The following is a 19,674-nucleotide window of genomic DNA, read 5'->3' as shown; positions in this document are numbered from 1 at the left end:
ACCTCGTGGTAGACTCACTGTCACCCCTCAAGACCCAGCTCCAGCGTCAGCTGTGAGCGCTCACTGTTCCCCTCGTCCCACCACACATGTCAGTAGACTGTGAGGTGCACTAGTCATGTCCCTGCCCACCACGGGGCCTTTTCTGCCTTGGGTCTGAAGTTCGTCTCTCCAGAGCAGTGACCTGTCCTCTCTGCCTCCCATGTGGGTCCCAGAGCCCCAGGGGCTGAGCCAGGACCTGCTGGTGTGAGGTTCGGGGGCCAGAAATGGAAGCTGCCTTTGTTGGCTCCGCTGTGTGTCAGGCACTTTTCTGGGCTCCTCACTGCGGGGCTCAGGGGTCCCTCTCAACCCTCGGGCAGAGCCTATGGGCAAGCCCAGGCCCCAAGGAGGAGGTGCCTCTCCCCAGGCTGCCCAGGCCCTGGCTCCCACCGGGCGCTGCCACCCTGCAGCCCGGGCCAGGACCGGGAGTGAACGCCAGCCCGCTCTGTCTTGCAGTGGAGCTCGACCGCGCCCTGGGCCACCAGGAGCCCCACTGGAAGGAGTTCCGCTTTGACCTGACCCAGATCCCGGCGGGGGAGGCGGTAACAGCCGCTGAGTTCCGGATTTACAAGCTGCCCAGCACCCACCCGCTCAACAGGACCCTCCACGTCAGCATGTTCGAGGTGGTCAGGGAGCAGGCCAACAGGTGCTTGCCCCACACCCCGCCTCCTGGTCAAGCCTCTGGCCCAGCCCTGGACGGTGCATTTCCCAGAGGACAGATGGGGAGCCTCCTGGGAGCACACCTTCAGAGACTAAGAATGCTTGGCCCACGGCCCTGTCACCCTGACTTCAAGTCCCCTCCCTGCTGTCCTGGCTGTGGGACCTTGGATAGGTCACTGAGTCCCATGCCTCAGTTTCCCCATCTGTGCACAGGCGCAGTAGCACCACTCTGTGGCAGATACCACGAGATAAGGCAGTTAGGCGCCCAGCGACAGCCAGGAGGGTCGATGCCCTACGAGTGGTCCCCCAGGTGGGCGCTGGAAACACGGAGGCAGCTGTGCGGCTTCGGTTAATTGTTCTTTCGTATCCACAGGGAGTCTGACTTGTTCTTTTTGGATCTTCAGACGCTCCGAGCTGAGGACGAGGGCTGGCTGGTGTTGGATGTGACAGCAGCCAGTGACCGCTGGCTGCTGAACCGTAACAAGGACCTGGGACTCCGCCTCTATGTGGAAACAGAGGACGGTAAGACTCGGGTCCAGCAGAGAACCTTCTCCTGGGGCTCTGACCAGAGAGGTCTGGGTGCATCCCAGCTCTGCAGCTTCCTAACTGCAGCCTTGGCAGGCGACTCACCCTCTGGGCCTCTGTTTTCTCCTCTGTAGGAGGAGTGCATTCACTCATTCCCCGGGTGTTTGGGGGCAGAGCCTCCTCTGTCCCAGGCAGTGGGGATAGAAAGCCCGGATTGGCGTGTGGCTACATCAAGGGGCCGCCATGGCTGGAGCAGAGCGGTTCAGGGAGAGGATGGAAGGACAGGAGAGTGGGAGAGGCGGGCAGGGGGCATTCGGAATTACGGAAAACCAGGGTGAGATGCTGGAGTTGTTAGGAGCTTCTTGAATTTAGTAACAGGGGAGAATGGCAGGATCTGATCCAGGTTTCTATAGACGACCCCTCGCGGAGGTGTGGGATCCCTCCCCGCCCTTCAGTGTGGGCCACCCTGAGTGACCTGCTTCCCAGACAGTGGTAGCGAGGGGAGGTCACTTGATGGTGGAGAAAGCCGACCAGCATGACCTCAGCCAGGAGATCAGGGTTCCTGTGAATAACTCAGTGTTCCTGTGTCCCCTGAACGTGAGGGAACGAGAAGGACATTTCTCCTCCGTCCTTTCCCAAAACCCTTAACCCCTGTGTAACTGTGAGAAAAACACGACCAAACCCAAACTGAAGGACAGCCCCCAGCGTGCCTGACAAGCACCTCCCCAGACTGTCGAGGTCATCAGAAACAAGGGCACTGGAGGAACCGTCACAGCCCAGAGGGGCGTGAGGAGCTGTGATGACTCAGTGCCCTGTGGGGTCCTGGGTGGGGTCCTGGGTGGGGTCCTGGGAGAGAAGAGGACAGTGGGGAAAACTAGTGAAATCTGAATAAATGTGCTGTTAAGAGGAAGATACAAGTATTGGTTCATTAGTTGTGACAAACGTACCACAGTGGTTAGACAATCACACATTTGACAGTGTTCCCCAGCATTTCCAGCACCCACCTGACACCATACACGGTTATTGCACCGTTATTGATTCTCGTCCCTGTGCTGTCCTTCACATCCTGTGACTATTCTGTCCCTTCACCTTTTGCACCTGGTCCTCCAGTCCCCTCCCCTCTGACGTCATCAGTCTGTTCTTGGTGTGCAAGTGGATTTTTTTTTAATACATATTTCTTCTTTACCTGCGTTGGGGAAGAATGGAGAAGGGGCAGGATTGAGGTAGGAAATGAGGAGTTCTTGCTGGGCCTTGTTATCATTGATTGCCCTGGCGGACGTCCATAAAAATGTCATTCCAGGACAGGTGCCTGCTGGGGAGACAGGTGTGGGAACCACTGAAACGTAAAAGTGATTTATAAGCTTGGAACTGGAGCAGGCCACCTGGGGAGGAAGCTCACAGCATTGGAGCCCAAGGGGACCTGTGACTGAGCCTTCCCCTAGTGGTGCCCACAGGCCTCTGCGCACTGGACCAGACTGTCGGTGCAGACCCAGCTCCCTCCCCGTCAGGGCAGACATTCCTGGGCCAGGTTCCTCTGCTGTCTGCAGTTCCTGGGGCCAGGAGGCTCAGTGCCTTCAGTGCCCCTCATGTGGCAATGGAGGCCAGGTGGTGTGGGGGCACATGTGGGCCAGTGCATCGCCACGGTGCCCTCCCTGCCCTGTGACGCTCGGTCTGGGGTGCACATGGCAGGCAGCTGTCCCTGGCAGGGCCCATTCCAGGCAGGTCCTGGAGCAGCATCTGACGATGGCTGCTCTGCGGCTCCTGTTGGCATCGCCTGGGTGCTGCATACCCACGAGGCAAGGACAGCATCTGCACCAGCAGGAGTTGTGCCGGCACCATGTTCTACACGCGTCCTGTGGCGGCTATGAAGGCCATCTTGAAGGGGCAAAGATCACAGTCAGAGGCTTCAGGCTCTGTGGAATTCCTGAGAACCTGATAAAGGCGCTGCTCAAGACCCATGTAAAGGACTTGACGGTAGTTAACATCCAGAAAGAGGCCTTGGCCAGTTGGCTCAGTGAATAGAGTGTAGGCTCAGCATATGGATGTCCTGAATGCAATCCCCAGTCACGGCACATGAGACAGGATCATCTGCTTCTCTCCACCTTCCTCTCCCCCTTCTTTTCTCTTCCCCTCCTGCAGCCAGTGGCTTAACTAGCTTGAGCATCAGCCCCAGGTGCTGAGGTTAGCTTGGTTGGTCCAAGTGTCAGCTTTAGGTGCTGAGGATGGTTCAGTTGATTCTAGCATTGGCCCTATATGAGGATTGTTGTTTGGATCTTGGTCAGGGCACATACGGGAGTCTGCCTCACTATCTCTCCTCCTCTCACTTAAAAAACACACACACACACAGACAGACACACACACAACAAAAAACAATCCAGAAAGAGGAAGATGGAAAAGCCAAGTCTGCAGATGACATAAGGGCATGAATCATCAAACAGGCAGCTCTTGAATTTGAGGATGGCAGGTATGCCAATTTGGGCATAGACATCTCTCTTCTGGCCAGTAACTGTACCAGTCTCAATGTATCTGTTCATCGTCACAGTGAAAATGGAAGCCTAGGCTTGGGTCCATTTCCATTAAAAGAGGAGGTGGATACAGATCTCATCAATGCGGGCCAGCATACAGTCACCATTCTTCCCAGGGGCTATGACTCATTTGCCAGCAACGACTCATTGGCCATGATCGAAGGGGGCTCATCCACCTAATCATCTAGGAGCCATGCAGGTTTCTGGCTAACTGGATGATCGCTGGGAAGAAGGAGAAGGGAATGGGGAGGGTGTGATGGATTTGTTGTCCGATATCAAGACCAGAAGAGTGATCGCCATGGAGCACTGCACCAAGGCCAGCGCGCCCAAAATCTTAGAGAAATGCACAGTGCCCCAACTGGGAAGTGGTGTGTGGACCGAACCCGCAGAGAAGAGGCCGGGTTTAACATGCACAAGAAGAAAGGACCGATGCTGATCGAGCTCTGGGAAGGCCTGACCATGGAGGACATCAAAGAGAGCACAGGAGCACCTTTGCCATCTTACCCAATGTCAGACCTATGCAGCAGGTGACAGCCTAGCTGGGAAGGAGACCTTGCTCATAGAGGCTGTGTTTTTCATTTTAACCTTAGGGCCTTAGTTTCTGCTTCTGTAAAATGGGAACCTAGGATCAGCTACTTCAGGACCCTCAGTCAGGACCTAGTACCCCACAGAGGCCTGCCTCAGTGGCATGCTGGGAGGACTTGTTGCCTAACTGATTCACTATGTCATTTTCTCTGAGCCCAGGAAACCCCAATAAAATCCTTGAACAGACAGTTGCCCAAAGAAAAGCAAACAGTGAACATAGCCTCAGGGGCACAATGAGTCGCCCTAACCCCACAGTGGCAGCAGCACCCACAGGCCTGGAGGGCTGCCTGGGCCCACGGCCGTCATGTGTCAGTCAGGCCACGGAGCTCCGCTCCAGCGCCGTGCTGACGACAGCCCCCCGTCCGCTCCTGTCCCCACTGTTGCCTCCTCACCCTCGCCTCACTGGCCCCCCCCCGTCCGCTCCTGTCCCCACTGTTGCCTCCTCACCCTCGCCTCACTGCCCCCCCCCGTCCGCTCCTGTCCCCACTGTTGCCTCCGCACCCTCGCCTCACTGCCCCCCCCCCGTCCGCTCCTGTCCCCACTGTTGCCTCCGCACCCTCGCCTCACTGGCCTCCCCCCGTCCACATCTGTGTGTCTTCGTGGTTCTGCTGCTTCCTCATGGCTGGGACTTGCCATGACCCAAACTCCACCGAATGGCTCTGTCTGGGCTCCTTCCAGCGACAGCTCCTGCAGCTACACCCTCCTGTCTTAGTGGGTTCAGTCCTGCATGGAGCCTCTGATGGGCCCAGCGCCTTGTTTGTGGCAGTGATGTCATAGGTCAAAGGTTAGTTGCAGAATTAATTAGTTGTTCAGTTCACTAAGGCTCATGGACTCAGGTCTAAAACTCAGCTGTTTAAAGCTGCCCTTTGAGCAGGACTGTGGGTGGGGCAGGCAATGTCTTTGACCTGGAGTGGGTAATGGAGAATCACAGTAGACCTGCTAATGGAAGAAATATATATATTTACCTACATATGTGGACATATGTACCCTGTATATATAATGCATGTGTGTGTTTATGAACAGATGTGTGCATGTATGTGTGTGAATCAGTGTTGCAACATTGAGGAAATGTAGGCAGAAGGGTAAGAGTTGGCCCTGTGTTTTAAGAAACGGAAAAATGAGCCTCATCAGTGGGGGCACAGTGTATAGGGTGTTGACCTTGGATGCTGAAGTCCCAGGTTTGAAACCTTGAGGCTATTGATTTGAGCATGGGATCACCCACATGATCCCATAGTCACTGGCTTAAGCGAAAAGGTAACTGGCTTGAAGCCCAAGGTCACTGGCTTGAACAAGGGGTCACTGGCTCGGCTTGAGCCCCCCAGTCAAGGCACGAATGAGAAGCAATTAATGAACAACTAAAAAAAGTGCCGCAACTATGAGTTGATGCTTCTCATCTCTCTCCCTCTTTTTTCTCTCCCTCTCAAAATGGGTGAGTAATCACGCTCCTGTTGTTTAGGATAAAAATTCCACAGGAAAAGAAAATGAAGAGGTTCTTTCTCATTTTCTTCTTTATAATGAAAGCCAAAAAGTAACCTACACGTCTAATGATAAGCTAATCTCTAAGTAAATTATGGTAATAGTGATATTTTTTCCTCAAGTCTCTTTACACTTGTCATTATATTGCTTTGACAATTAAAACATCAAGAGGTCATTTGGGAATACAGAGTCCAGGAAGCGTTTCCTTGGTGGAGCCTACATCTGCAGGGCTAATGACTGTTTTTCACGGTGGCCTCGGTCTTTAAGCGGCTGCGGGTGAAATGCCATTTTTATAGACCTCACTCTTCCGAGGGCTGAGGCCCCATCGTGTCCCTGCCCGCAGCCCTCTCTTTTCTTTAGCCACTAACCGGGCCTTGTGGATAAGGACTTGGGCTCTGGAATTAGACCGACGAGGGTTAAACCCGGGCTCCGGGACTTGGGTCCAGTGTCTCTGCCCCACTGAGCCTGGTGTCTGGGGCATCAGGAAACAGCGGGTGCCCTGCTGTTGGGCACTGCACCCTGGAAGCTGCTCCGGTCAGCTGGGTGTCATCAGTCCTACATTGACACCCCCAGAAATATGGGGGGAAGGTACACCTCAGGCCTAGGAGTCCTCAGACCAAGGTGGGTCCCTGGCCGTGTGGCTCTGGGGTATCACGGAGTGACTGAAGGTTCTCCGTGACATGTGAGGTCCAGGATTACTATAAAGATGAGCGAAACCATCAGTGTGAAATGACACCGAGTCCTGTAAGAGCTTCACGAATGGCCGTGTACACGACCGTCACTACTGCTGACCCTGTGGTTCACGAGGCCCTCCTCCCACAATCTCCTTCAGACCTGCCTGCTGGGGGCTGGAACTGGACTTGGGACTCTGGTCTTCAGATGAGGAAACCGAGGCACAGTGGGTCCCCTCAGTCCTCAGCTTTTATGCTCCTGGTCCCACCCAGGCCCTGCCGTGTCCACGTGCAGAGCCACTGCCCTCCAGTGACCACCCCCTTTCCTCTCTCTGTCTCAGGGCACAGCGTGGATCCGGGCCTGGCCGGGCTGCTGGGGCAACGGGCATCGAACTCCAAACAGCCTTTCATGGTCACCTTTTTCAGGGCGAGCCCCAGCCCCATCCGAGTCCCTCGGGCAGTGAGGCCCCTGAGGAGGAGGCTGCCAAAAAAAACCAACGAGCTGCCGCAGCCGAACAAGCTCCCGGGGATCTTTGGTGAGCGCCGGGGACAGTCTGGGCTGAGCCCCGCAGGCTTCTGGCTGAGAACCAGTGGCGGCGACAGAATCTCCCTGCCCTCAGGAGGGTTCAAGCCAATGGCCACCCTCCAGCTACCTTTCCTCACGCCCTCCTTTGCCCAGGCCCACTGTGGGCCGGCCACGGCACTGTCCCTCAGGCCTCCCTGCCGCCGGGAAGTCCCTTCTCTGCAGGCCCCTGCCTCACCAGGCCACCAGGCCTTCCCAGAAGTCTCCGTCCAAACCAGGTGCCCTTCCTCCGGGCAGCGCCGCCCGCTGGGGCCCTCGGTTCTCTCCCAGGCGCCCTGCGGGGTGCACGGTTGTTTAGGCGGAGGTCTCCCCACCGGTCAGCCCCTCAGGATCAGATGGGCCTGACCCAACCATGTGCCTCCCTTCCCTTCCTGGGAGTCGGCTGTCTGGCTGGCCTCAGTGGGAGCCACTGGACCCTGTGGAGTGGGTGCGGCGGGACAGGTGGGGTGAGGGCAGCAGGGGTCTCAGGAGGCAGAAAGGTCCCCTGGGCTGTTTATGGCAGAGCTGAGGGATGGGCTTCATGAGACCAGATGGTTTAGTTTCCCATCATTTATTCCACAAATGTGTCCATCAGGGCATCCCCCACCCTGGGAGCCCAGTGGTAGCTGCACAAAGCAGGACCCCAGAAAAGACCTTGCACCATCTGTGCCCTGCAGATGACGTCCACGGCTCCCATGGTCGGCAGGTTTGCCGTCGCCACGAGCTCTACGTCAGCTTCCAGGACCTTGGCTGGCTGGTAATTTCTACTCTTCCCCTCCTTTTGTAAATGACATCCTCACCTGAAGATCATAAGTGTATCTCCAGGAGGAGGTAGAATTGAGGAATTTTATTTTCTCATGTATTATTTTTTTTTCATGTTTTTTAAGTTTTCTAAAAGGAGAATGTGTTACTTTTATAGTGAAGAAATGCTTTTTTGGTAAAACCTATGAAAACAGAGATAATATGAATCCTGAGCCATGAAATGTCAGAGCTACAGTAAGGAAACTGAGGCCAGAGTGGCAGTGCCTCTGTGCCTTCGCTGTGACGGCAGCCTCAGGAGACAGGGCGTGAGGGACAGTCTGGGAGGATGATGCCGAGTGCTGATGGCACGTGATGGGGACAGTCCTGTTTGCTGAGGGTCTTGGGATGGGGGTGTGCTCCTGGAGGGGCCTGAGGGTAGGTTGAGAGGTCTCTGAGGCTGAGGGTGGGTGAGGGGAAGCCCTGAATCCTCTGTGACAGGTGCTGGGTGGAGGGGCTTGAGAGGAGCCACATGGGTGGGACTCATCCTCTCCCATTCTCCCACCAGGATTGGGTCATCGCCCCCCAGGGCTACTCAGCCTATTACTGTGAGGGGGAGTGCTCCTTCCCGCTGGACTCCTGCATGAACGCCACCAACCACGCCATCCTGCAGTCCCTGGTCAGTACCAACCTGTCCTGCCCAGACCCTGGGGGAGGGTGCGCTGGAGAGAGGGGCTGGGACTGCAGGAGGTGAATTGGGAACTTGCTCGGGTCTCAGGGAGGTTTCTCCACCTGGAACCTTGGCTTCGTGCATGTGTAGTTAAATTCCCACACCTGTACAGATGCTGGTCCCTGTGTGGTATGCTGTGTATGTACTCACTGCTGGTACACACACATCTGTGCACACATGCATGTGGGGACATGCAGGGATGTAGTGGGGCCCAGACTCATAAAGGCAGCCTGCTGTGGTCACATGCACAAACAGAACATTTGCATGCTCTGAACACATGCATGCATGTGCACTGGATTGTTCAACCTCTTGTGACACATGTGCATAGGGTGAGAGGCGTGTGTGTTCACCCAACCCAGTCACGGAGAGTGCGAGGAGAGCCACCTGTGTGCCCTTGTGGACAGGGCTTCTCTGAGATTGGGCTCCCCTTCCATTTACTTCCTGCTGGCTCTTTCTCCTGGTCCTCCTAGCTTTCGTGTGTCTGCAGATGGTGTGGCATATGATGTGCAATGTTTGGGGCCACTTGAATGCCAATGCCAAAAAGTAGTTTCTATGAGGAATATAGTCATTACTGAGGATTGCTATGGTTTTTTGTGTTTTTTTTTTAATTCAATGAGAGGAGGTGAGGCAGAGAGACAGACTCTTGCATGTGCCCTGACCAGGATCCACCCAACAAGCCCAATAGGAGGCAATGCTCTGCTCATCTGGGGTGTTGCTCTGTTGCTCAGCAGCTAAGCTCTTCTTAGTGCCTGAGGTGGAGGCCATGGAGTCAGCCTCAGCATCTGGGGCCAACCTGCTCCAGTTGAGCCATGGCTGCAGGAGGAGAAGAGAGTGAGAGAAGCCAGGGTAGGGGTGGAGAGGGGAGATGGAGAAGCAGATGGGCTCTTCCCCTGTGTCTCCTGACTGGGAATTGAACCCAGGACATACACACGCCAGGCTGATACTCTACCTCTACTACTGAGCCAACTGGCCAGGGCCAATTATTGCTGTGTTTTAAATGGTTTGTGGGTATGTGTGTGTAGACTTCTTTCTAGAACGTTAACTGAGACTCCGAGTTCGTAACATGCTCGAGCCTTACGTTTACCTAACAAGAGGCTGTCAAGGGGGTTCCTTAGGGTGAGAGTAAATGTAGGGGAAGCTGCTTTGATCTGTAACGCCTACTTTCTCAACGTCAGTTGGGATTTGCTGGACCCTGAGGGCTCCCTATCTTGGTGAAACTCGGGGTGACAGGCTCTGTGTGATGGCCACCCAGGCCTCCCATCCTTCATGGATGTGCGTCTCCCAGGCCCTGGGAGGCCTGTGGGGGGACAACTGCACTTGCACCTCCAGAGCTACCCTCCCACCTCCCCACCTCTGTGCAGGCCCTTGGTCCCCACTGTTGGTCAGCAGGAGTGAGCGCTCAGGCTGTCGTGGGTGCAAACAGGGCAGCAGCTGCCCTCCTGGGGAGAGGGGGCGGCTGCCAGAGACCAGCCAGGACAGTGGGACCTGTGAGGAGGGAAGACTAGGCCTCTGCACGAGGAGAATGGTCTTTTCAGGGGGGGGCGAGTGCACAGGCCCCAGGACAGGAGCAGCCGGGTGGGCTCAGGGTCCACAGGGAGACGGGGCTGGAGAGAAGCAAAGGAGGGCCCAGGGAGGTGATGTTGGGTGAGCAGGGGTCCCTAATATAAGGCCTTGGGGTCCCAGGTAATGTGGCAAGTGGGTGGATTCAATCCCAGGTAAACTGAGAAGACATCGCTAGGTTTTAGGGAGGCAGTGCCATGATCTGACTGACTCTCTAGAAGCCGCTCTCTGACTTGGTGGGAGGCTGAACTTGGATGGAGGGTGGAAGGTGCCAGGAGACAGTGAGGAAGCTGCTGCAGCCACCTGACAAGAGGACCAGGGTGGCTGACGGGTAGTGAGAAGTAGCTGAGGCCCTACAGATGGGGGAGGTAAGGTGGCTCTCAGGATCGGGTCAGGAGGGAGAAAGGGAGGAACCAGGGGCCTCCAGGCAAGGGCTCTGACCTGGGGGGTGACCTGTGGGGCAGAAGTTTTTTGGGGTGGGAGGAGATTGGGGGAATCAGTCATCTGCTTTTGCCAGCACATGCTTGAAGCTCGATGAGAACCCATGTGGCCAAGTTGGGCAGGTGGCTGGATCCCAGAGTTGAGTTCAGAGGAGGCCAGGCTGGAGCTCTGAACTGAGAGATGTAGCTAGTGTGGCTGTTTTTTGAGTCTTTAGAACAGATGAGCTTCTTTGGGAAGGTGCAGGCACCAGAGAGAAGAGGCCGTGAGGACAGGCCTCCCTCGTGGAGAGGCCTGAGAAGAAAGAGGGAAGGCAGGGAGGCTGGGTGGTGATGTGGGAGGACCTCAGCGCATCCAGGGTCCTAGAGAAGGAAAGTGCTGCCTGGCCTGTGGCGCAGTGGATAAAGCCTCAACCTGGAATGCTGAGGTTGCCGGTTCAAAACCCTCGGCTTGTCTGGTCAAGGCACATACGGCAAGCAACAATCAAGCAATGAACAACTAAAGTGAAGCAGCTATACTTCTTGCTCCCCCCACCCTCTCCTCTAAATAAAACCTTAAAGAAAAAGGAAAGAAAGAGAGAGAGAGAGGAAGGAAGAAAGAAAAAAAGAAAGAAAAAGGAAAGAGAGAGAGAGGAAGGAAGGAAGGAAGGAAGGAAGGAAGGAAGGGAGGAAGGAAGGAGAAAGAAAGGAGGGAGGGAGGGAAGGAGGGAGGGAGGGAGGGAGAGAGGGAGAGAGAGAGAGCGAAAGAGAGAGAGAGAGAAAGAGAAAGAGAGAAAGAGAAAGAAAGAAAGAAAAAGAAAAAGAGAGAGAGAGAAAGAAAGAAAGAAAGAGAGGAAAGAGAGGAAAGAGAGAGAGGGGAGGGAGGGAGGAAGGAAAGAAGGAAGGGAGGGAGGGAGGAAGGGAGGGAAGGAGGGAAGGAGGGAAGGAAGGAAGGAAGGAAGGAAGGAAGGAAGGAAGGAGGGAGGGAGGGAGGGAGGGAGGGAGGGAGGGAGGGAGGGAAGGAAGGAGGGAAGGAAGGAAGGTGTCCCTTCAGGCTCACCCTTCAAATCTGACCTTGTTCTCGGTTGAGGCGCTTTCCTTCACTTCCCATTATCTCCAGGAGTCCTCAGCCTGGGACTGGGGCCCCCCATTAGCCACGCTGCTGACCCCGCCAACACCCCCAGCACACATCCCATTGCCCTCGCTGCCCTGCGCACGCTCAGCGCCAGCATGGGCTGGGGGTTTCCCACCTCCCTGTCTTCCTTTCTTTGCACTTGCCTTTCCACTGGCCAGCCTCCTCCTCTGCCCTGGGACCAGCCAACTGCTGACTACCCTGCATGACTCGCCTGAGGCCCTTCCCTCCCAGAGATGGTGCCACTCGTGCTCCTGCAGCGCTGAGGGACTGCTGTGATTGCTGTGCCACTCCTGTGGGTCCTGGTGGTCTGTTGGAGTGTTCCCCCTGTTCCCCTTTTCCTACCCACCGAGGATGGGGCAGGGACCATGTTTGGGACATTTCTGTGTTCCTGGTCCTGGCATGGCAACCACAAGGCTTGTGTGAGAGATATATTTGTATTGGAAATGAGAAAAGTATCATTATACTTTGTAGCAGAGTAGGAAACTGAGGCCCACAGATGCACAATTTATACCCAAAGTAACAGAATCTCTGATCTGGTCTCCTAGTAGCGCAAAAATGAATTGAATGGAATGGCGCATTAGACACAAATCCATCTGTCTGATGGAGATGAAATAAGAGGCAGCTTCTCTTTCTGTCGCTGATCTCATAAAGCTCTGGTCTAGGGGATTAGGGTTATCCCTGAGGTGCCTGACATCTCTCTCCAGGGTCCCAAGTCAGGAAAGGCTCTCGCTGATTTCCAGCCACTTAAAGCCCCCGTGGCTGGCACACCAGGGCGGCGTTGCCGGGTTTCTTTCACGTAGGCCTGTGCATGCCGAGGCCAGACACCACACATGGAGGCTGGGAAGTTAGGGAGCAGTGGTCCCCATGTCCCAGTCTGGCTGGACATCCCTGCAGAGGCCTCGGCTTTCTCAGTGGGCCCCACGCCAGCCCAGTGCCGGGCTGACAGTCCTCCTGGCAGGCTGGCGCAGAGCTGGGGCTTCCGGGACAAGGCTGGGAATTGGGGAACAGGGACCAGGCTGCTGGACATGTCCCCCTATCAGACGGTTTCATCCAGGTCCTCCTGCTCTGCAGACTCCGTGAGGGCTGGGCGGTCCTGGGCCCTCGAAACGGCCAAAACACACTGACAGAGGCAGGGTCCTTTTCTGCCCCCAGAGTGCGGGGCAGCCTCTGGGCCCGTCCGTTCGGGGCCCTGACGAGTCCAGTGTAAACTCAGCTCATCCTGCCAAGTCTCAGGATAAATATTTGTATGGAGGCCGAAACAGCTCCTCACTCAGGCTCTTTTGGGTGGGTAAAGCTATTCTGGAGGAGGGAGTAGGGTCACTGTGCCTGGGTCCAAGTCCTGCCACAGCTCACGTGGCCTGTGTGCCTCAGTTTCTTCATCTGCCAGAGCAGTCCTTGCCGCAGAAGCTGTTGTGAGGGATGAAAAGTGCTTTGAGAAATAACGGTGTTGAACACCCAAGGGTGAACCTAGAACCCTGGGCTTTATCCACTTGTCCCAGGAACACCCATGGGGTCCCAGTCAGGAGGGGAGACAGACCATGAACGACAAAGATGGACAAGATGATTAAGGACGTCACAGAAGCACAGAGAAGAGGGAGGAGTGGAGGGGACCCCAGAGGCTTCTGGCAGGGGCTTCAGGCTGCGCCACCTGCCACAGGTGCATTGTGTGCTGGGGACCAGCAGGGTCCTCAGGTCTGAGGGCAGTAGGTGTGGCAGCGAGCAGGCAGGTACCCAGGCTATGCCCTGAGGGCCTCGGCAGGGAAGGGGTAAAGGAGGGCAGGTTTGCCCCTGACACCTGCCCAGGCTGCAGTCAATGGAGCAGGGAAGGGGCCCGCGGATGGAGGCCAGGGCAGGCCGCAGCTGGGGGCCCGGCTGCGCGGGTCCTGGGGGAAGGTCGGTGTGCTCACACCTCTGCCTGCGGACCCCTCCCTGGCCAGGTGCACTTGATGAAGCCAGATGCAGTCCCCAAGGCGTGCTGCGCACCCACCAAGCTGAGCGCCACCTCCGTGCTCTACTACGACAGCAGCAACAACGTCATCCTGCGCAAACACCGGAACATGGTGGTCAAGGCCTGCGGCTGCCACTGAGACCCCGCCCCCGGCCTCTGCAGCGCCTCCAAACCACCGACAGGATTGGCACAGAGAGTCGTCAGAGAGCAATACGTCCATGTCCCTCCCACCTTCCTGCCAGGGCTGAATCCTTTCAGGCCCCTCTACCCCCTCCCCTGCCTGAAGTTGTGATAGATTCTGGCCTCCAGTCCAGGTGGTCTGAGTCATCAAGCAGGGTCCCGCGTTAGCCCTCTCCCCCAGTGGCACATGCTGACTGGCTTTTTGGGGTTGGCACAAAAGTCCTGTCTGAGGACCTTCCCTTGCTCATTGCAGGCCCAGCTGTGGGCAGATATGAAATGACCATGAGAGGCACCTGGAGCCCAAGATGGCCACCTGAGGCCCTCCACTCTCCCTTACAGGGTTTGGGGATATATAGACAGGGTCTGGCCCACGTCCAGGTGCCTGCCCTTTCCAGGTATGAGAGTATGCATTTCTGGGCACTTCTGTTAAGGAACTTGGACTTGCCCTCTGTGTGGTGTATTTGTGGATCTGAATTACCAAACTGCTGCCCATAAAGAAACACGTGGGGTGACTGCAGAAAGAGCTGAATGAACAACATGGTTTAGGTCTAAGGCCAATGGCATTTACCTTCCGTCTTCCTGCCCTTGATCTGTCCCTGCTTTCTGGGGACGACGTGCAGTTGTATTGAAATTTGTTTTGGAGAAACAAAAAATCTTGGAGGTTTCACTGACCCATCTCTCTGTCACCATGGTGAACCATCAGGAGTTCAGCTCCGTGGGAGTTATCTTTTTACTGAGCCAAGTATACATTGGGTGGCCGAGGATGACAGTGCCTAACAGATGACATAATTTTCTTTCCCTTCTGCTTGGCAGACATCAATAATCAACCGTGATTTTTTTTTTTTCAAATCTGGATAGAATTTCAGCATGATCAGCACAGAACTCCAAACAGCCACAGCCAGCATATTAGAGTTGGCATGTGAGGTGAAAACTGCCATCTTCTGCTAAGGAGCAGTCCATTCCACCCAGAGCAATGCGTCTGCAACATTGGGCAGCCTGTGGCCAGGTGTGGGGCCAGGGCAGGGCCTTGTCAGCACCTGTTGTATCCATAGGTTGTCAAAAACAGGCTGATTACCAAAGTCTGTGTCACCCTGTGTGCCCAGGAGCCCCATCCTGTTTTTTTGGGACCTGTGAGCCAAAGAAAAGGCCCCTGTCACAGGGGAGTGACAGGCAGTAATTAGGATGCGCTGGGCGGGGAGGTTCCCGGAAACCACTGCTCTCCTTGGAGCAGCCGAGGCAGTTGGAGTGTTTATTGGATTTCTGACTTACTAAACCTGTAATTTACCTGCAGGGGTAGACAGAGTCCAGCTACCTGAACCCTGAAATACTGGGTCATTAATAGCAGATCCTGGGCTCATCCCAGCCCACAGAGGCAGTAAGTCCCATGTGCCCAAGGACATGCAAACCTAGGATTCACTCTGTACCCTGAGGACAGCAGTCCCCACACCTGGGCCTGGGAGGGACTCTGGGAGTGAGTGCAGAGAAAGAGACTCTGGGCACACACTGTCTTTTTTACTATTATTATTAGAAAAGCATCAACTTGTTGTTCCACTTAGTTGTGCATTGATTACTTCTCATATGTGCCTTGACCGGGGATTGAACTGGTGACCTTGGGCTCAAGCCAGCAACTTTGGGCTCAAGCCAGTGACCCAGGGTTGAGTGGCGACCCCATGCTCAAACCAGCTTGAGTTGGTGACCTTGGGTTTCAAACCGGCAACCTTGGTGTTCCAGGTCAGTGCTCTGTCCATGGCACCATCGCTGGTCAGGTCAAACTGTCTTAAAGGTAGTGAGTTCTCTATCAGTGTTGGGATCTAAGCTTTGGCTAGATGTTAGGAGACCTGACTTGTAGGTGGTTTCCTCCTCTGGGTCTCATTTCCCGTCTTTAACATGAAGGCAGAGGACTTTCTGATCTCCAGAGAGCCCTTCAGTCAGGGAATCTGTCTGAGCACTGAGCCCAGATGCAGCCTCATGATCCTGAACTTGGAGTTCTGGTGGTCATCACAAAGCTGAGTCATGAACCAGGTGGCCATCATGATTGGCACATAACATGGAACTTATCTGCCATTCTAGTACTTACGTAACCGTTCTGTCTTCCCAATATCAAGGATTGTCTTTTAATTTAATTTAAAATTAGTCAATTATTTTGACAACTAAGTTTTTTTATTTCCCTGGTACCGTTAGTACATAGGAATGGTCTGGCATAGGTAGGGGTGCACCAGAAATGTCTGTCAAATCACTCAACAGTTTGTAGATATTATGGAATATAGCTTCCCTACCAATCAAGTGCACAGCAGGAATGAATGAGTTGCAATCCTTTTTCATGCAGAATTGAAAACAGTAAGTCATCGCTTACCTAACCTCTGAGATCTAATCACCAAATGAAATCAAACAGAAAAAGCCCTGAGCAGTGAAATAACTGTGAACACAAAGCCCATGCATTTTATTCCATGAGTTATCTATTTGCTGAGCCAAGCGTGGGAGCTGCAGTGGGTGGCCCAGGCTCACAGGTAACAGCACAGATGCCATGATTTCCTTTTCTCCTGCTCAAGCTGTAGCTTGTTTATCTAGTCACACCAGACCAGGAGGATAAATAGGGGTGGTCAGTGCAGACCCACTGACAGCAATGAAAACTCAGTGACAGTTGGCAGGAAGGGAGGACACATGGAAAAACAGGCTAAGGAGACATGCATGGCAGTCTTGCTATTTGCAGTGCAATCTGGCCTCGAGACCACGTTGTGAGAATGTTAGTGTTCACTGTCTTCTAACTGAGGTAGGGAAGTCACATGTTCTGGAAAAGTCCCTTAGAAATAGGAAAGAGGCAGCATAGCAAGGCAGATTTTGGGAACCAAATAGATTTGAATCCTGGTTCTTCCTCCTCTGTACCACAGGATATTGGCTCTTTCCTGCCTGGCTGTTATAAGGATCAGATATGTACATAAATATATATTTAGGACAATTCCTGGCTTATAAATACTTACCAACTGGTTGGTACCTGATATTATTACACAATGAATTTGCTAATTTGGGGCCCCTTCCGTGCTTGTTCACTAAACCTCCTCCAAGAATGTGTCCTGTGGGTGATGGTGTATTTGCTTCAGAGCTCTGCTTTTCCATAAAATATCTACACACTGCAATCCTTTGAGGGCAGGACTTGAATTCTCACCTGCTTGAAAGGCCCCAGGCCGGTGCTGTTTTGCTGGCAATGGCCAGGGCTGTGAAACTGCTGTTCCCTGACATGGGGCTTGCACTGTCCTGTAGAGGGCGCTCAGCACCCACTTAGTGCCTCTGAGCAATTTAAACAGGCTGGTCCATCATAGGTTTTCCCACTTATGCAAAGGCCTGGTGCAAACAATTGACCGTTTTTCTAAAAAAGTTTTTAAATAGAATTTTTTTTGACAGAGAGAGAGAGGAGGGGGTAGAGAGAGACAGAAATGTTGATCTGTTCCTGTATGTGCCCTGACTGGGGTTTGAACCCACAAACTGCATATATAGGGAAAATGCTCTAACCAACACTGAGCTATCTGGTCAGGGCTCACTTAAACCTTTCTTTAAAATGTGTTTTTCATTTACTACAAAAATAATTCAGTTTTGGAAGGAAGTTTAAATAAAAAAACATGTAAAATTTAAGTCACCATAGTCCTATGACTTAGATAAATGCACTATTAATATTTTGTGAATTTCTAGTTTTTCCCCCTAGGATATATATATAAATATAGATGTTTACATATTATAGGTATTTTTACAAAATTGGTATATTGTATTAAACTACTTTGGGATATGCTTTTCCCACTTTCTTTTTTTTTTCTTTTGTATTTTTCCGAGCTAGAAATGGGGAGACAGACAGACTCCCGCATGCGCCCGACCGGGATCCACCCGGCACACCCACCAGGGGGCAACGCTCTGCCCACCAGGGGGCGATGCTCTGCCCGTCCGGGGCATCGCTCTGCCGCGACCAGAGCCACTCTAGCGCCTGGGGCAGAGGCCAAGGAGCCATCCCCAGCGCCTGGGCCATCTTTGCTCCAATGGAGCCTCGGCTGCGGGAGGGGAAGAGAGAGACAGAGAGGAAGGAGAGGGGGAGGGGTGGAGAAGCAGATGGGCGCTTCTCCTGTGTGCCCTGGCTGGGAATCAAACCCGGGACTTCTGCACGCCAGGCCGACGCTCTATCACTGACCCAACCGGCCAGGGCCCCCACTTTCTTATGTGGTGAAAATTTCCCTGTTAATAAATATTTTTTGAAAACATGGCTTTCTAGTTTTCTGTCACCTGAACTCTATGAGACTGTTTTCACCACTAAGAAAAGTAGATCCCAGCCCCTTCCTTGGAAGGTTGCTGCGAGGCTGCCCTGACTGACAGATCCATCAATCCCGCCTGCAGCGCCTGGGGTCAGATACCCTGTCAGAAGGGAAACTCCAGCAGTCACAGGACTGACCCTGCGGCCATACCCTGGGTCTCTCCCATGGTGTAGCTGTCAGAGGGTCAGTACCAGGACAGGGCCCAACCCTAAATGATGAGTCAGTGAAGGAATGAATCGGCAAAACTGAGCTCCATGTCTTCAGTCCTGGTGCTGGAGCCAGTGGCGGGAACACGGAGAGAGGCCGCCTTATACGGGAGCCAGGCAGTCCGAGGAAAGCAGCTTTGACCTTCAGGCTGCTGCAAAGACCCCACAGTGCCATGGGGCCCACGTCCCATAGACTGGAACCCCCCCACCCCGAACCATGGGGGTCAGTGTTGTGCTGAGTAGCTGAAGTGGGTAACCAGGTTACTGCTCCCGAGGCTCTGGGGCCTTCCTCCTGCCTGGCAGTCAGATCCCTGGCCACCCCCGCCATAGGCTGAGCCTAGAGCCCAGTAAACCTCCCAGGACTTCAGTATGTTGAGGAGTGGGAGACAGGTCAAGCTGTGGTCCCAGCTCTGCCACACTGTCCTGGGTGACCTCTGCAGTCATATCCCCTGAGCTTTGGTTTACCTCTGCAGAGGTTTCCAGTGTGGACACAGTGAGATGCCAGTGGACACCGTGGTAGACCCCCGGGAGGGGAGTGGTCCCCAAGGACTCTAGACTTGCTAAGCTTTATGATCTTAGGACAAATTGGTCTCAACCTGCTTAAGCCTTCAGGGAAGAGCAGAACGTGGCAGGGTCATCACAGGAGTCAAGTCAGCTCTTGGGAGGCTGGCTGTATCAATTCTTCACACGCATCCTTTCTTGGTTTTTGTAAAAGCCCTGAAGTCGCTGCCATCATCCCCACTTCACTAAAGCCTGCCTACGCCTGTGACGGATCTGTAGCTGCTGTGGTGTGCCCTGACGGATGGGGCCCTCTGCTTGGGGTCTTTTGGGGGCTCAGGGGAAACCATATGGTAAATCCCAGCCACCAGGAGACAGAAACCTGGCAAACTGCAGCAGAGGGAGCTCAGCTGAAAGCTGGAAGTCCACCTGAGATCTGGGATCCAGAGTGTCTTCTCCCCTCAGCAGGAGCTGTCCTAGGATCCCAGGGCCTCCTGGCTCGTCCAGGGCTCAAGATTAAATAACCCAGCCCAGCAGCTTCTGAATGGTGGGGCTACAGGGCTCAGTCCTGCTCAGAGCCTTCTGCAGTGGAGGGGTCTTTAAAGCCACCTGGCCTACCAGAATAGGGAAGGGGAGTGGAGAGAAGCCAGCCCAACTTGGTTCTAAGCAGTGGCTGCACACAGTGGGGCCAGACTGTGAGCTCAGCCTGGGAAGGGACCACTTGTCTCATTCAGGGGTCAACAAACTTTCTATAAAGGTTCAGGTGGTAAATATTTTGGGGACTGTGCTGGCTAATTTTATGTGTCAACTTGGATAGGTCACAGTATCCAGTTTTTTGTCAAACACCTGTCCAGATGTTGCAGTGAAGGTATATTTCAGATGTGATTAACATTTAAATAAGAGCTGAAATAAAGCAGATACCCTCCATAAT

At 54.1% G+C, this 19,674-nt stretch overlaps 1 protein-coding gene and 1 pseudogene across 1 annotated transcript in view; both read left to right on the top strand.

Moving 5' to 3' along the window:
* BMP8B (bone morphogenetic protein 8b) overlaps positions 1-17,555 on the top strand; it is a 33,040-nt gene extending 15,485 nt beyond the window's left edge. Inside the window, exons 2-7 of the mRNA XM_066375942.1 lie at positions 493-682; positions 1,070-1,218; positions 6,820-7,014; positions 7,718-7,797; positions 8,347-8,457; positions 13,557-17,555. Coding sequence (XP_066232039.1) covers positions 493-682; positions 1,070-1,218; positions 6,820-7,014; positions 7,718-7,797; positions 8,347-8,457; positions 13,557-13,706 — 875 coding nt within the window. The 3' untranslated portion in view covers positions 13,707-17,555. The remainder of the gene's footprint in view (positions 1-492; positions 683-1,069; positions 1,219-6,819; positions 7,015-7,717; positions 7,798-8,346; positions 8,458-13,556) is intronic.
* On the top strand, positions 2,965-4,285 carry LOC136397245 (succinyl-CoA:3-ketoacid coenzyme A transferase 2, mitochondrial-like; annotated as a pseudogene).
* Positions 17,556-19,674: the final 2,119 nt, after the last annotated feature.

This window comes from Saccopteryx leptura, chromosome 3, assembly GCF_036850995.1.
Source record: "Saccopteryx leptura isolate mSacLep1 chromosome 3, mSacLep1_pri_phased_curated, whole genome shotgun sequence".
In the NCBI taxonomy this organism is placed as follows: Eukaryota; Metazoa; Chordata; class Mammalia; order Chiroptera; family Emballonuridae; genus Saccopteryx; species Saccopteryx leptura.
The sequence above is the reverse complement of the archived record's forward strand: the minus strand, read 5'-3'. Positions and strand labels throughout refer to the sequence as shown.